The 17653-nt window shown below is 36.3% G+C and overlaps 2 protein-coding genes across 2 annotated transcripts; one reads left to right on the top strand and one right to left on the bottom strand.

Annotated features, from left to right (window-relative positions):
- Positions 1-6285: 6285 nt before the first annotated feature.
- LOC121889051 (high affinity immunoglobulin gamma Fc receptor I-like) lies at positions 6286-9266 on the bottom strand. The gene is made up of 6 exons (XM_042400742.1): positions 9263-9266; positions 8891-9136; positions 8320-8565; positions 7843-8088; positions 7061-7168; positions 6286-6293 (listed from the first exon to the last, which is right to left on the bottom strand). Exons 1-6 carry the CDS (start codon positions 9264-9266, stop codon positions 6286-6288), a joined length of 858 nt encoding a protein of 285 aa, XP_042256676.1.
- Positions 9267-13454: 4188 nt separating this feature from the next.
- Positions 13455-16787, top strand: LOC121889050 (CD276 antigen-like). Its single transcript, XM_042400741.1, has 4 exons — positions 13455-13692; positions 14394-14675; positions 15158-15285; positions 16169-16787. The coding sequence occupies exons 1-4, from the start codon at positions 13455-13457 to the stop codon at positions 16220-16222; spliced, it is 702 nt and encodes a 233-aa protein (XP_042256675.1). The 3' UTR covers positions 16223-16787.
- Positions 16788-17653: the final 866 nt, after the last annotated feature.

Raw genomic sequence — 17653 nt, 5'->3', positions numbered from 1 at the left:
GTCAGGGAGGGGTTGGGGGGGGGGTTTCTGTTCTTTGTTTCCATGATAAACACTTGCATAACAAAAAAGTCAACTGAAGAAAGATGCATTTAAAGCATTAATCTCAGATATTATTAGATTTTTAATATGAATTTATTTTCACTGAGACACAATAACTTGTTTCTTCTCTTTTTTCTTCTTCAAGACAAAAAATGACTTGTTGTTTAGCAAATTACTGCATCACAAGAATACGATATGGCTACATCTACTAAGTTATATTTGGATTTCAATGTTTGTCACATTGATCTTCAGCTGTATACACATATGGAAATCAATTACATCTGTTTAGGGCTACCTCAGCACTCGGTCCACTAGTTTGAAGCCGTAAACGTTTTGTTCTCACTTTGGTCAGACCACCTTGAAATCTTCTGTATTGGGACCTGAGTCTGGTGGGGTTCTTGTTATTGCTGCAGGTCTTTGTGTAATTATGTCTAATGCCTGAGTGCAGTCTCTATCAGTACTGATCATGTGCAGCATCATCATCATCACAGGAGACAGAAATGTGTTTTTGAGATGTATTGCTGCAATGATATTTTCAACCAGGAGAGAGAGTCCAACACCAGTTTTATCCACCAAAAGAATTTAGAGTTTTTAACTGCATTGCTCACTATGTTTATTGATATAATTGTCCATATGCACTGTATATGATTGTGTTCAAAAAACAAAAAAAGTTCAATAAGCACGTTTTGGGTTTTACATTTATGTGAATTCTGCTCTCTCTCATCATCAGGTTCTGTCTCCTCACCTGTCATAGCAGGGATAAACATAAACAGCAATGTAGTGATTTTACAGTGTGAGTCTAAAGGCTGGTATCCAGAGCCTGAGGTGTTTTGGTTGGACGGTGAGGGAAACCTCCTCTCTGCTGGACCTACAGAGACAGTCAGAGGTCCTGATGACCTCTATACTGTCAGCAGCAGAGTGACTGTAGAGAAGAGACACAACAACAACTTCACCTGTAGAGTCCAACAGAAGAAAATCAACCAGATCAGAGAGACACACATTGACATTTCAGGTGTCTTTTTTATCTCATCTCTAATATGCTCTCCTACTTACCATACAAAGCTGTAAATACTCTGTTTGCCATTTTGATTTGTGTTTTATCATTTCAGCTGAATGCCCTGGGATACCGTCAAGTTTTGCTGCTCGTATCATCATTGTCTTCGCTGCTTGCTTCATTTGGACTCTTGCATTTGTGTTTGTTGCACGGAAATGGCACAAAACAAGAGGTAAGACAGCAGTTCAGTGTGTTTCCTCTTACATACACACACACACACACACACACACACACACACACACCATATATATATATATATATATATATATATAACAAAAGTGAAATATAAAGGGGTTTTCAGTGGATACATCCGAAGTGAAGTAAATGCAAATAAGCTGTTCTTAATTTTTAATGATTATTGTGTTTTGAGGTTCATCATAGTTTTGTGCTCTTCTGTGAACTTTAACCTAAATGATTTCCTGCTTCTACATTCACACAGAGACCAAGGAGAAGCAAGAAGAAGATGAAGCTGAAAAGCTTTTGGCAGAAAACAAGAAAAAAGAGAAAAAGGCCAAACTTGATGAAGAGTTACAGAAGAACAAAGAAAAACAGACAGACTTGGAGCAGGTGGTTAATACAGTGATGGAACAGAAGAAGGAACTGGATAACCAGAAAGATCAACTCAGTCTTCAACAAGAAGCGATGGAGAAAATGTGTGATGAAATTGAGAAGAACGTTCAGTCAGTGGAGAAAGAGACAGAAAGTGACAGAGTGAGGGGATTTATAGAACTGAAAGAAATCATACTAGAGGTCAAAAAAAGTCTGCGTCAGAGAAAGTATGAAAGTCAGAAACTGCAACAGAACACAGAAAAACTAATGATCAAAACAAATACTGTGTTTAATACAATGACAAACAGGAAGAGGGCAGTAGAGGACCACATGGAGAAAATCAGAGAACAGCAACAGGAGATATTGGAACAGAGCACAGACAGGGAACTCAACTCATCAAGATCAGATAGATCACTAGACGACAACTAAATCTAAGTTTTAGTGATTATCAATGTTTTCAAAGTTTCACTTTAATCTGTAATCAGACTTACAGTAAAACATTTGAGGTGTAATCAGAAGTATAAAAATAATCTTGTAATAAGAAAGGCAACTTGTTTTCAGCAGAAACAAGTAGTGACACAACACTGACGTATCATCGGCTTTTAAGTTGATATGTTGAACTTGTTAGCAAACAGTTGCTTATTTCCACACCCAGCAGTTACAGAGCAACATTATCATTCATTTGGAGTCGTGTTTCTGTCCACCTGGTGAATGTAAGTTCAATATTCACTGTCTTTTAGCTCAGTTTTTGCTCTCTACCAACTCCTGAGGGAAATATCTGGCTCTTTAGTAGCTGCTCCACTATGTTCACCAGCTAGTCTACAGCTAACTGTGTGTGTGTTTGCTGCTTGTTTGTTGTTTTTATGTACAGCTCTACTGTAATATTGTAAAGTTGAACTTTGCATTCCCAACAGAATCTTTTAAATTATTGTGAATATTTTGTGTGAAATTGTGAAACAAAAATCATCATCTTCTGAAATTTTTCTTTTTCTATTTTATTTTATTTTGGTTGTTTATATTTTTGTATGCATTTGTATTTCTTTTTGGATCATTTGCAAACTGTTGGCTGCTTTAAGTGTATTTTAATATTTTTTGGTATGAACATTAAAGGTTTTGCTTTTTATTTCATGTGTTAGATGGAAAAATGAACACATTTTTATGATGGATGTCCAGAAACAGAGCAAAATAAATATAACAGTATCATTATGTTGCTATAGGGCCGTGACAGTAGCATACCTCTTAAACAACTTAAAGTTGTTGGTTGGTCTTTTGTTGCTCTTCTTTTCATTTTATATGCCAGCTGGGTATTGCTCGCACTGGTAGTTACTGCTGCTGCGTGAGAAGGTGGGAGGACGGGTTGGGTGCAACCAAGTCTCACAATACAGGGGTGGAAAGGGGTTGAAAAAATGTTAGTCTTTGCTTGCTAATTACATTGAATCAAGAAAACCAACCACTCATGTTTTATAACTGTACATATTTTTCATTCATCATTATGATATGATATTTGGGAGAGTTGTACTGGCCGGTTTTGATTATAATTTACGCCTATGTTGTGGCCTCACATTCCAACTCAGTAACCGGTGGAACAATTACAGGACATGGGGCTCCAAAAACCATATTAGCAACTACATTGTCTTGTCACACACAGGATGAGCACAATCCACTGGTGCTCTCTGCTCCCGAAATGCACAGATATAATATGGTTTTTTAGATACGTAATGCTAGCCTTTATAAAAAAAATAGGTTTAGATAATGTGTTCTTCTCTAAATATGTCAACTTATTTTGCAGTGCATGTATTTTTTATTAATATTTATTTTATCATTTTGAAAAGTATAGTCCGATGTGTCTTCCAGGTCACTGAGAGCAGAAACAACTGAGGATGGAGGAGAGACTGTTACATACTGTGTGTAAGACAGAGAATAACATACAATCATAATTGCGGCTTCTAGAGCAGTTTGTAAAATTTTTCTAGTATCTTCGTCTACATTTTGTTGTCACATTTGTTTTTATTGACTGCATGAAAAAGAGAAAGTTACTGTAAAAGTAAAAAGTTGAAATTCACAATTGGTGGTCATTCTGTATTTCTGTCTGTGTAATCTATTGTATTTAAGACCATTAAATGAAATTACAGTGTCATTTTGTACATTTTTAAACATTTAACATTTGCTTTTATAAATAAAAATAAAGTATGATTTTTTCTGTTATGCTGTTAATTTTTAGTCAATAGATTTAATGTCAAAAGAATTTCAAAATAGACAACCCATACTTCTAAATCATCATCATTGTTGGCCTTCATCTGAGACTCCTTGTGGTCAACCACGAACATGAGTTAAAGATCAGTTTGACCTGAAGCAGACACACTGTGTTCCAGATCTATAAATGTGAAATAATGACTGTGTGATATAATTACTGGATGCAGTTTGTATATTCACTGTTCTCCAACAACAACAACAAAAAACAGACTATTGACATGGAGGAATCCATACCAATAGCCAGTTCCTTAAAAAAAAAAAAAATCAGCAGCTTTTAGAGCATAAACCAAAGTATGTGACCTTAGTTTTGTGTGTGATGAGCTGCCATGGCTTTAAAAAAACCCACATCTAATTTGATCACCTTTGACAGAAATCATGCCATTACTGATTCAGACATATGACAAGATGAGCCCATTAACTTAACTGGTTTTTAAGGTTATAGTGTAGTCCTGTGTAACTGGCAATCTGCCCAGGGCAGGGGCAGATACAAATCAACTCACAGGAAATGTGATTTTGGAAACAGCACACAGTTGAAGCTTCATTTACTGTAATAAAATGGAGCATACAGTTTACTGCTTCATTTAGAAATTACATGCGTTATGATATGCTGTAAATCCTTTCTCTTAAAAGGATTGTTGTATTTCCTTTCAATCTGTTCCCTCCTTTAATATTCACACAGAGACCAAGATGCACCCAAAACAAACTTCAGTAAACTTTAGATATTAGTTAAATCAACAACTGTTCAGTTCACACTGACACAGTCGGATGCTTCCCAGTTCCAGTTTCTGACATTTCTGAGACTGAATTTGATACTAACCTTTATCATGGCTTGCATTGTTTTCATTATTATGAAAAGAAACAACCATGACATGTATCAAAGACTCACAGCAAGTTTCCATCATGTCTGATTTCTTCAAACTACAAAAAAGTCTTTGGGCAGTTTTAACTCTCCAATAATGCATAATGGGAAGTCCCCTGATGTGCTGATCAGTTGGGGTCTGAGTCAAGTTAGTTAGGCTCTCAAATCAAAAGACTATATATCACTATGTAACAATATTACAAGTTTTGACATGGTCTGAAAAAGAACAAACTAGAAATTCAAAGTTAAATTAACTTAACATAAATAAAATGTGTACATTTACATTAAGTCAATGATAAAAGATTTTTGGTTGCACTAAATTTCTGTAGATTTGCAGTGTAATTTCTATATTTGAATATTCAACACAAAGGATTCAAACCTGCTATCAAACAGAATGACAGGTCTTTTAAAACAGCTGACACGAAACCTAATCTAAAGGTGGAAAAGTTTGTTTACATCAGTAACAAGACATAAACCATATTATTATGTCAGGTATTGTACAGTAATAATCACAAAAAACAATAAGATTTCAATTTTATGATTATTTTTGCTATGGGATTTGTTTGTGTATGTGTAATTAATTTTCTGTGGGTAATCTAAATATTCATGATGCAATTTGTATTTTTTTTTAATCTTATTTTTTGTTAAATGTCTATAGAGAACCAACATTTGAATTGAATTCATCAAAGCCAATAAAAAGAACAAAAATCACCACTATGAATGTAGAGCTGTTTAGCTAGACATCAATGTTTCAGCAGCTATATGTGGCCTCAGTCGTGTGTGAATGACCTGATGTCAATGAAACAAACCCACAGCCTCTTTTTGTGGAGGTGTAGAGATGGTGTGGTTATACTGCACAGGGTTATAAAGATGCTCTCCAGGGTCAGAGTGGATAGTTAATGTGTAGACACTCAAGTTAGAAAAAGAAACAAAAACTGTGACTTTGTGGTTAGAAACTATTTGACCTGTCTTAACGTCTGAGAAATTTCATCTCATGATAGAGGCCACAGCACATGATATGTCTACTTTTATGTCTTATTCAAGTATTTTACACTTTTAAGTAGTTAAATCAGTCAAATAAGTCTTGTTTAGTAACAGAAAACAGCAGGACACACTAATGTATGTAGACTTTTATGTTTATTTAAAGAAAACAAGTTCAAATCTTGACTATAAACACATTTCTACACTTCTGCCTTTCGCATGAATTGTTATTGTCATTATATTATTAGATTCCCCCTATGTTCTGATAATGTATTGGACCTGTTCTTTACACACTCGAGCCAAGACATAAAACATGCTAACATGTCATTTAAAAATATATATTATTATAATATCATCGTAATAGACTTATTATCAGTAGAAAATAACATTATATCAAACATATACAATTTATAACATCAAAAAGATGAAAACATATTTTGATCAGTGGTGCCTGATTGTATAAGGGACCACCAGGTTACCACCACAGTTTGTTTATTTGTTGTTTGATTTACAGTATTTGGATGTCATCATAGTTTGTCTTCTGTCCAGATCAGTCAGCTGTAGAAATTAAAAGAGAAATATATTTTAAATGTTTCATGTTCATTGTTTTCATAATGGAAACAACTATGATGAAATGCGAAATGAAACGTGCTCGACTGAAATATAGCTATTATAAAGACATAATAAATACACCATAAGTGTCGCCAGTGTGTGGGAGTCGATTTTTTGTTTAGTCATTAAAGACGATATATGTTTTATGACATATAAAAATACTTTTATAAAATGCTTTCAAAAATGATTTGTGTCTGATATAGTTTTTCCATAAAAAGTTACTTTAAATTCCAAAAATTACATCTCCTCCTTCTCCCTCATTGAGAAATCCAGAATCAGTGAATATTCAAATACTTTTCATTTCAAAAGTTTTGCTGCTGGACACAAAATGTCTCCTACTTCACTGTAAAGCCCATTCTCAGTGTATGTGCACTGGAGGCTTCAAGTTTCCACATCACACTTGAATTGCATACTACGATTAGAAATCATGTAACATTATGCTGATGAAACCCAAATTTACCCAGTTCTCTTACCAAGCATATACATCCCCATATAATTGCTACATCAGTGTATTGAACAAGCATACTTACAATTAAATGCAGACCTAACTGTGGTTGTTGTTATTTTTGGTGCATAAATGAGATAACAAAGCTGGGAGTACATGCTTTATTAATATACTTCACCAAAGTGTTGTCTTTATTTATAAAAAATATAGTATAAAAGCTACTTAAAGTGTATTTTATCAGTGAGTAGTCATAACTGAATGGTCTTACCTCTGTCTTCGCCAAAGTAATGTTTTCTCAACACCAACAGCAGCAGAGCCACCCACAAAATGGTGGCAACAGTCCTTATGAACAGATAGAGGAGAATAGGAAGTTGATCTGAGCAAAGGGGGATGGGACACTCTGAAAAGATAATAGACAGTATTTGCTGTATTATTAAATAAGGCTCTGATACTAGTTTTTTCAAATATTTTAGACTTTGATGATATTTTAAATTTACCAAGATTGAGTATATATTCCATCTCTCTGAGTCTAATTCTAAACATCTGTTTCAAATATAAATATTTTGCCTATTTTTTACAACCTAACTATGTGGAGAGGAGAAGGGGAACAACAGGTTATGGAAAGTCCCTTGGGAGCAATTTTGCATGTGTCAGTAGCTCAGCTTTAGCTCAGCTCTGGGGAACACCCCAATCTCCGGGAGTGATGTCTAAAGTAGGAAATGTGTGTCATGTAGCAGGAGGCTGTGATTCCTCTTGTTGAGACCTGCTGATAGACGTAACAGCGGAGCAGAGGAGAGACACTAAGATAATGATATAACTGACCTGCGCGCTAGTATTTAACATGTTTTTTTTCCCAAAAATAAATCATTTTTAAAATATTTGTATGAAACAAATATTCGTAAAAAACCCACTATTTGTGCTTTGCCGAATAACATATTTGTATTTGGGCACATCCCTAGGATCTCATGGATACAATTTCCGATGGTTACATGATAAAGTCCCAGTCTATTTTTTTGTTTTCATGTACTTTAAAGTTGTACTTTATCTCACCTCTGACAGCCAGCCGGCTCTCTGTTGATTCGCCACCTCCAGAGATGTTACACTTGTAGAGGCCTTCGTCAGACTTGGAAACACTGTTGATGGTCATGTTTCCTGTAGAGCTGCTCCTCATGAAGAGGCCATCTTTATAAAAGTCAGCTGTGAAGGTGGCGGAGGTCGTCTTGTTTCTACAGTGTAGAGTTACAGCTTCTCCCTCAATCACAGGAAGGACAGGACTCTCCAGGATCACAGTAACAGCTGATAAACATGTTTTATAAGACATAAAAGATATATTTCATGATTAAACATGAATTGTGAAGAAACTGGTTGTCACGTTCATAGCATCTGTGGCCAGGTAAAAGATAAGATAAATAATATTGGAGTTGATCATTAGAAAAGTAGTAGATGAAACAACTGATAAGTTGATATACTGTAAGTTGGGTACACAGTATTATTTATAATCTGCGTATAACTTTTATTGTGTCTCACCTCTGACAGTCAGCCAGCTCTCTGCTGATTCTCCAGCTCCAGAGATGCTGCACTTGTAGGGTCCTTCATCAGACTTGGAAACACTGTGGATGGTCATGTCTCCTTTATAGCCAGTTCCAAAGTGGAGGCCATGTTTATAGAAATCAGCTATGTGGCTTAAAGCAGTGTTCTTCTTCCTGCAGCGCAGAGTCACATCATCTGCCTCCATCACAGGATGAGCGGGACTCTCCAGGATCACAGAACCAACTGATTGACATTTCATTTACAATAAATTATATTATCACCATATATTAATATTTTTGCAGCAATGGTATGTTTATGTTTAAGGAATTCAGGTTATTTTACTTTAAAGATTTTCATTAATGTCATGGACATTTGTCATCTAATCATTTTCTATGCATCACTGTATCATGCTGATCGGCTCGTTTAACATAAATGTTAAAAAATTGTATATTTTGTTGGGCCTCTGCACTGATTTTTAATAATTGCAGTGGTACTATGATTTAGTTTGGAATAATTTCTATATTTAGGTTTAAAAGGTGTCACAATTATTCTGCAGTTTATGTCTCACCTCTGACAGTCAGCCGGCTCTCTGGTGATTCTCCAGCTCCAGAGATGTTACACTTGTAGAGTCCTTCATCAGACTTTGAAACACTGTGGATGGTCATGTTTCCTGTGGAGCTGCTCCTGACTAGGACACCATCTTTATAAAAATCTGCTGTGAAGTAGGAGGAAGTTGTCTTCTTTCTACAGTGCAGAGTTGCAGCATCTCCCTCCATCAGAGGAAGGACGGGACTCTCCAGGATCACAGAACCAGCTGAACAACACATTCACAAAACGTATATGATACAAAACTTGACTTATAGCTATATGCAAAAACATTAGTGGCATCAGATAATAGGAGGAAGAATATAGATTTATGTAAATGTACACACCTGCTTACCCATCTCTAGTCCATAACTCCCTCCACAAAGTACTTATTTAGAGCTACAAACATTACACTTTTTTTAAGAAAATACCAATTTGGCTCATTTTTAAATGTAATTTGGTAAAAGACAATAATGCACTTTTATTTGACTAACACTAAACTTACCAGCTTTCTGAGCACAATAATTATCCTGTACTTGTGTAACCAGCAGCAACAACATGTTTATCACTGGAGAGACAAAGGCAGAGAGCTGCATGTCAGATGTTGATTTTTTTTTTTTTTTTTAATAGACGTACTGTACTTACTTGTGAAAATAAATATGTTTATGTAATAAATGTAAGTGTTAGCTAATCACTTAATGTAAATAACAATGAAAACGAGAAAAATAAAGCTGAGGAATGTTTGCAAATATCTTATTCAAAAAAGTACACTCTAAAAAAAGTATATTTACATACAATGCGCGGTAAAATTTCACATCATTTCTAATTTTTGAAGAATATTGTTGAGTGTCTATAAATTTACAGCTAATTGCTGTTTTTTTTTTTTTTATTTCCTCCCATCAATTCCCCCAAAACAGTCAATCTTTGTTTTCAAAAATAAGACCAACACTTGTTATGCTACAATTTTTACATGGTTGTGCTAGTAAAAATACATTAAAAATGTATATTATGAATAAATCACTTAATGCCACAGATATGACAGATCTTTCTTTTGAAAAATAAAGACAAATATGGTGATTGTACAAAATGGCTGCATTCTTACAAGACTGTGTTGGCAGGAAATACACTGAAATCCCATTTTACTGTTAAATTCAAATTCAAAATTTTAAATACCTTTATTGATTGTCTGCCCAAAGTATATCACAATATACAGTAAACTGCCTGTTTGACATACTTGCATACACCTACAAGATTTCTTTTTCAATTTTGCCAATTTTATCAATACACAAGACATGTAAAACATGATATTTCAGAATATCTGACTGCTGATTATAATTTTCAAACAGTAATACAAAGACAAGCAGACTCAGTACTCACACAGTCTGATGCAGAGAGCTGTGACCTCCATGTTGTCTTGCTGCTGACTGTCTGAGCCTCAAACTGAATTGAGGTGAGGCTCTCATGCTAACCCCAACCCTTCCTATATAGCTTATTTCTGGAGGTGATGGTAAGGTTTTATCTGATCATTAAAGCTCTGTTATGTGGGTCAAACAACACTTCATTTAAGTTAATAGTGTGTCTACATAGTGTGAACAAATCTTAAAACATTTTTTTTAAAACTATACTTCATATCTCACTCAAACAGTCATTAATTCACTTATGTGAAAGTGTCTACTCTGCCCTCTGCAGTAAATTTTTCACTACCAAACATCTCATTTACATTACCTTTTCCTGAGCAGTAAATCAGTTACTATGTAATTACAGGTATGAAAATTAAATTTAAAAAATGAAAGAAAATCTATATTTTGTTTATATTTTGTTAAATGTACATGTCATGAGGTATGTTACAGAACAGTATTAATGAACAAACCTGTCGTGCTTTTGACATTATTACATATGCATCTATATGTTATTTCTATGTTTATTATATTACACTATAAATAAATTATATATTTATATTCACCATGGAATTGACATTCTAACATTAACAATAACTTCATTTACTTAAGTACAATGCTGAGGTATTCATAGTTGAGGATCTCTGAATATTAATTTACACAATATAATATATTTTTTACTCTCCTTTATTTTTTCTGATAGCTGTACAATATTTTGCATTCAAATACATCAGCTTATAAATATAATGAATTGCTGTAGATTGAAAACAGTATATGAAGATTATAGGCTGTTTACTGTTTATGTAATACACTGTTTTAACAGTGAAAGCTACGAATGAGGTCGAATGAGGATGGGACAGACAGGTTGGTAGGTGAAATAAGAAGGTAATTTAATGCACAAAAGCAAAAACACAGGCTAACAGGTAGCAACGGGAGGCAGTCCAAAACAGTCCAGTTCAAAGGGGCAAGGCAGGCAGGCAGGTAGTATACAGGCAAAAAGGTTCAAACCACAGGAACTGCAGGAACAAATAAAGTCCAGGATTAGGATGGCTAGAAAGCAAGTGTCCGATACAAATAGTGAGGAGCTGATGAGGGACTGTGCAGCAGGTGCAAGCAATTACTGAGTAGACATAAGGGTGAAGACAGGGACAGGAGGGAGAGGCCGAGGGCATCTGGTGAACAACTTGAGAATGGCAGGTCTAGGGAGTTGCAAGAGAGAACATGGTCAGGGAGAAGAAATGCAGAGAATTGGGAATGAGAGTGTGGCTGCAGAGAGGGACTGAGGAGCAGACCATGACAGAAAGGTGCCATTCTGCGTAACAGGTACTTTAGTTTTAATACCAAGTCAATTTGTTAAAGGGGACATATCACTCTTTTTGTGATTTTCTCTCATTTTGTACTGTTATACTATTGGATGTCTATGATAAACATAGTCAAAGACTCAAAACTTGGGGTGAACACATTTCAAAATGCCACCAACAAGTCAAAAGTCAGGGCTCCAGTCCGCTCTAAACATTCCACTTGCAATGAGAAGGATCTATCTGCAATCATGCAGACCTACATGACACACCCATTTCACTACATGACACACCCTCTGATGTTGTCACTGTAAGGTCATCCTACACAACATGGCCCCCTTACCCCTAACCCTAACCATCACACTGCTCATGCCTAAACCTAACCAAGTGCGTGTGTCATGTAGTGAAGTGGATGTGTCGTGTAGATACTGTGAGTCCACAGATAGACATATTTGCTTGCAGTGTAACCTCTACTTACTCCTTGTGATGACATCACATTGTTCGCACATCCCCACAAACAGCCGTCCATTCTGTAGGCTAGCCCTGATGGTAAGGTTGTTGCTAAGGTTGTTCATGTCATCCAATTGCATATTTCAGATCTGATTTGGGCTCCAACATGTACAGATGGATCTGAGAACTTTCCATTTGGAGTAAAGAAAAAGAAAACACGGTGAAATCCAGCTATTATTGTTTGTTTACATAACCTCCAGAACCGGAGGAAGCTTCCTGAAGTCGGCCAATCAGAACAGAGTAGGCTAAAAAGAGATAGGAAAAGAGGAGCTATAATGGCCTGTTTCAGACAGAGGCTGGACTGAGGGTAGCTCTTATCTGTAAATCATGCAAAGATATTCCAGTAGACCTGGAAACGTGCACAATATGTCCCTTTTCAGTATTCATACTTTTGCAATCCTGCAGCACTTTTCTCTGTCATAGTAATTTGCATGAAATTTGACTGCCAGTAGACACTGAACAAGTTTGCAGATCAGCAAACGGTTAAAAGGTGAAGGATTCTGTGAGAGCTACAAGAGGTATGTTGAACAGTCTTATATCACTCAGAAAATGTCATCATTTCAGCTTTTAACAACTTTTGACAAACTCATATATTTTCAGGTTAATTTATGTGGTTTATCAAAGCCTGTTTCTTAGCCAAATTGTAAGTTATTAAACTATTATTTGATCCACAGTCACTAGAAGAAACTGGCTGGACTAGCATGAGACATTTAATATTTCATTTTTTTGTTATTCACACTGCTATCCTGTTCTATTCCTATTGCTTTACAAATGATTCAGTTGTCAGAACTCCAGGATGCGTAACCTGAAAGATGGACCATATCCTGAATCTCCGCATAATTCCTTCACTGTTGGTTTTTGTTGTCCTTCTACAAGCACCCTGTTCTGAAGGTAACATACCGTACATGCAGTCACATCAGTAAAAGCTTTATGTGTATAAAAGTAAATGTAATGATTAGGGTGTTACATTTGAATATGAACTGAAAAATTATGTGAGGAAAGAAACCACTTGTTTGATCAACTTTGTCTGGAAAGCACACGCTGCCAGATATCTGATATTTGCATAGTTCACCACAAATTTGACTACTGAACAAATTTTAACCGTTTACCATCTTACATTCTCCGCTGAGGTTAAACTCTAACCAGATCCTTAGAAAAGTTTTCAGTTGCTGCACAGAAAATGTAGAAAACAGCAAAATACTATTTCTGTGGGAGTTCACGCAGACCTGCTTCTTCCCCAGGTCAGTTTCAGGTGGTTGTTCCATCTCAGCCAATAGTGGCAATAGTTGGTGATGACATCATCTTACCATGCCAACTGGAGCCTGCCACAAATGCTTTAGATATGACTGTAGAGTGGGCGAGACCTGACCTGAACCCCAGATTTGTGTATGTGTGGCGTGACGGAGTGGAACTAGAGAGTAAAAAGCATTTGATCTACAAGGGAAGAACATCAGTGTCTGTAGACAAACTGAGGCATGGAGACGTTTCACTGAAACTCTCCAGAGTGAAACTCTCTGATCAGGGAAGATACAGATGCTTCATTCCTACACGTGGTGACTCTTTCATTGAGCTTGTTGTTGGTAAGTAGATGCATGTTTTATGTTTATATATCAAACAAGATTTATTAAATATGAAAGTGTATTTTCTTGCTGGACAGACATTTAATATATCAAAATGTGAAATTACACTGAAAGAGGACATATCGTGCACATTTCCAGGTCTATATTTATATTCTGGGGCTCAAGTAGAATATCTTTGCATGATTTATTTAAAACTCCTTATTTATCTTATACTGGCCCTTTATACAGCCCCTTAGTTCAGCCCCTGTCTGAAACAGGCCACTTTAGTTCCTGTCTCTTTAAGGCCCCCCTCAGAGCAGGTTGAAGCCCTGGCTTTTGACCACATACAGTCATTTTAAGTTTTGGAACTTTGACCATGTTTAGAATAGGTATCCAATATCGTAACAGTATATGAATAACAGAAATCCACAATATAATATGTCCCCTTTACGATACTTCATTAAAAGGAACATAAACTGCACCTTTTAAAGTGACAGGGGTACATAGACAAGATTTCTGACAGACAGGATTTCCAAATGCAACTCAGTAGCTGTCTGTTATGAGTTACATTTGCATATCTGCACATGTCTGTGCATGATGCCATTTATTTATCATACATCAGGTGTTTCTCTCCAATTTATTCATCTGACACTCTGCCAATGTATGTTTACTCCATTTTTGCTGAGACATAGTTCAGTACATGTCATCTCTTTCATCTTTAGGTGTTGTCTCCTTACCTGCCATAGTGAGTATTAACAGAACCAGCAGTGCAGTGGTGTTACGGTGTGTATCTAAAGGCTGGCATCCAGAGCCTGAGGTGTTTTGGTTGGACGGTGAGGGAAACCTCCTCTCTGCTGGACCTACAGAGACAGTCAGAGGTCCTGATGACCTCTATACTGTCAGCAGCAGAGTGACTGTAGAGAAGAGACACAACAACAACTTCACCTGTAGAGTCCAACAGAACAACATCAACCAGATCATAGAGACACACATTCAGATTTCAGGTAAAAGGGCTGAAAAAAGGACAGAAATCACTAAACCAATAGCAGTCACTATACCCTCAGTGGAAGAGGTGATTTAGATATTAGATGTTTATCAACTGTGGGCATTAAAATTTGAAGTTTGTATTGATGCTGGAATAGTGTAGCCATGAGGGCATGAACATACTTAAGATATCTTGCAATGCAATGTTGGCGTTTTGGCATTGGAGAGTCAAATATGGTGAGGGTTCATCCTCTGTGTGGGGAAGAATGTGCTCTGTAAAAATGATTCTTGCAACCTGTTCAATAGTGAAATTTAAAGTAAAAACTAAGACCTAATGGTGGCACTACTGAAAAGGTCAGAGGGTCAATAAAGTCATTGGGATTTATTCTCAGGGGAGAATGAATATCTACACCAGATTTTACAGCATTTATCCTACTAGTTTCAAATGAGTGATGTGGAGTTTGATGTTAATGTCATGTCATTCTGTGTTTTGTCATTTCAGCTGATTTCTTCACAATCCCACCAAGTTCATTTGTTTATATCATCATCGGTGTCATTGTTTTGATTATTTTCTGTTTGTGCAGTCTTGCATTCATCTTTGCTTGGTGGAAATGGAAACAACAAAAACCAGTAAGTCTTAAATTATTCTTTTAAGGTTTTCGTTTCTTTCCTTTTCCTTAAGTTCTTTCCTTGAGGGGTATAGTGATATAAAGTGTACCAAAAAAAGCAACCAAACAACCAAAAAAAGTGTTTGTTACTTGGAGTTGTTATGGTTCTGTCCTAATTGGGATCTATGTCCCTCCACCAGTCCACTGGAGGCCCTTTGGACTTTTCTCTGTTTGTTTAGACTGGACTGAATGGGAGACTTGAGTTGTGTCTTTCAAAGATTCTCGCATTATTATTATTTCGGTTGCCCTTACTAGTTAGTCTGTTCTGTGTGTCTTCCTGGTGTTTTTCCTCTGCCTCCCAGTCTGTGTCTGTGTCTGTGTGTAGGCATGTCTGTTCTTTGTTTCTCAGTTTCCCTTATTTGCCTGTCTACACACCTGCCCTTCATCAGCCTTGTAAGCCCTTCACTGTTCCAAGTGTTTGCCTCAGCCTATTAGCTCCTTGCCTGTTCTCAGTTTGGTCACCCGTTCCCCATTCCCTCATTAGTTTGTATTTGTTTATATCGTATGTTGTATTTTAGCAATGGTTTTCCGTTCAGTCTTGTGGGATCCTTTGTTCAGTCTTATTCTGTTAAGTTCTGTTTCTGGTTTGTTCTGTTCAGTTTTGCTCTGCCTGCGCTTGAGTCTTATTTAAGAAGTTATTCTTCAGTTCCTGCTGCTCCTGCATCCACCTGCTCCGCTACCCCTAACAGTGGTCCTGTAGTTTTTTAATTGTTAGTGTTTTGTAAGGTAGAATCAAAATAAAATGTCTTAATGAAAGTGTAAGTTAGTACCATTTACAGCTGTATAGACACTTCATAAATACAACTATTAAATTTTACTTAAATTTCCTTCCTGCTTGCACATAGAGAACAACACAAACCATGAAGCTTGAGCCTCTAATTGATGGAGAAAGAGACTGAGAAGCACCTTGTTGGAAAACAGGCAATGGAGGACCAGAAGAAGTGAGAAAATGACAAAATGTACAAGTAAAAAATATTAATTCAGATTGTGAGTAATGGAAAACTGACACAAAGCACGAAAGAGGATTTGGACAAGAAACACTGAATACAGTAGTCATGAAAACCACAAAGTACTGCTGACCAATCCAATTTTAAAAATTTCTGCAACTAGAAAACAGGTTTTATTTAAGTATTCTGGTATGTCAGAGCTTGTGATTATGACTATCATGCCAATGCTACAAAAAAAGTCCATAAACTCTGTTGACAGAGGTGTTGAGATGTTGTGGTAGTTCTGCGCGGGCTTTGTCAGAGTTAAATGGTGACATGCACTCAGAGGGTGTTATATTTATGTAGACAGACAGAATGTGTGGTTTAAACTCTTTAAAATGTCTGTATTTGACTTTTGAGAAGCTTCATTTCAATGAATGACAACCTCATAATACTTAGGAAAAACTATGGCCACAATACATTCACATGTTTTTCATGTTCACATATAAAAATATGAACATGTGGTAGAGCACACTTTACAAACAGTAGGTGCCATTAAATCAAAATGCACACCAGAAAGTACATACATTTAAAAAATTAAAAAAGCATTATAACAGGTGTTAAGAAGAATAGAGCATTTTTTGACCAATTATAGAAAAACATCATTATAAATAATCCCTAATGTCATTATTTAGTACCTTTTTATCTACATATAGTGCTTATTTGAAGTATTAAGGGACAAAATTCAGTCAATGATGCGGCACTGCTGGCCTTCTTCTGGCCCAGACAAAATGGATGTGAGCCTGAAATGGCCCACATGTAAAATAGCAAATATGGCCCAAATATCCCAAATCAAATGTGGGCCTTTTCTGGTAAAGATGCGGTGCTCTCAGGTATGTGCAGTCTGGATGTGGGCCAATTTTGGTTTATCTGGTTTGTTCTTGGGTGAAATACAGCTTGCTTGTGGCCCAGATCTGGGAAACAGGAGCGGACCACCCAAGTGCCATCATTCCACGTGATATGTGGACTGGATCAAAGTGCGGAAAGTGTCGGGTGTGGGCAGGATCTGAGCCACAGCAAATTTGCTATCTGGGTATAGTTTAACTACAGTTCATTATTAACATCATCCACAAAAATTAACCTGAACTGGATACCTTTACTGTAAATCATTTTGAATTACAAACAACAGAAGGGGCAAGGGACATCCTTAGCAGATGCCTACAAAAATCTGATGATTTATTCATCAGGAATGTGAACATCACTCTTATTATACAGGAAAATTAATGACCTGCTATATTTCCCACAAATGGCAAATTAAGCTATTTTTTTAAGCTTTTGCCTTCCATAGGAAAAACTAAGTCAAATTTACTGAAACATGCAAAATTAAATGTGATATTCAGTAGG

The sequence above is a fragment of the Thunnus maccoyii genome, chromosome 22 (assembly GCF_910596095.1).
Source record: "Thunnus maccoyii chromosome 22, fThuMac1.1, whole genome shotgun sequence".
In the NCBI taxonomy this organism is placed as follows: Eukaryota; Metazoa; Chordata; class Actinopteri; order Scombriformes; family Scombridae; genus Thunnus; species Thunnus maccoyii.
The sequence above is the reverse complement of the archived record's forward strand: the minus strand, read 5'-3'. Positions and strand labels throughout refer to the sequence as shown.

Excerpts from the sequence above, each read along its gene's own strand:
- LOC121889050 (XM_042400741.1), top strand. The coding sequence starts at position 13,455 with ATGACTGTAGAGTGGGCGAGACCTGACCTGAACCCCAGATTTGTGTAT. Across the intron at positions 13,693-14,393 it reads TTTCATTGAGCTTGTTGTTG|GTGTTGTCTCCTTACCTGCC; the intron begins GTAAGTAGATGC and ends TTTCATCTTTAG. Across the intron at positions 15,286-16,168 it reads AATGGAAACAACAAAAACCA|AGAACAACACAAACCATGAA; the intron begins GTAAGTCTTAAA and ends GCTTGCACATAG.
- LOC121889051 (XM_042400742.1), bottom strand. Across the intron at positions 8,566-8,890 it reads GAGCCGGCTGACTGTCAGAG|TTGGTTCTGTGATCCTGGAG; the intron begins GTGAGACATAAA and ends AATGTCAATCAG. Across the intron at positions 7,169-7,842 it reads GAGCCGGCTGGCTGTCAGAG|ATCAACTTCCTATTCTCCTC; the intron begins GTGAGATAAAGT and ends CCCTTTGCTCAG.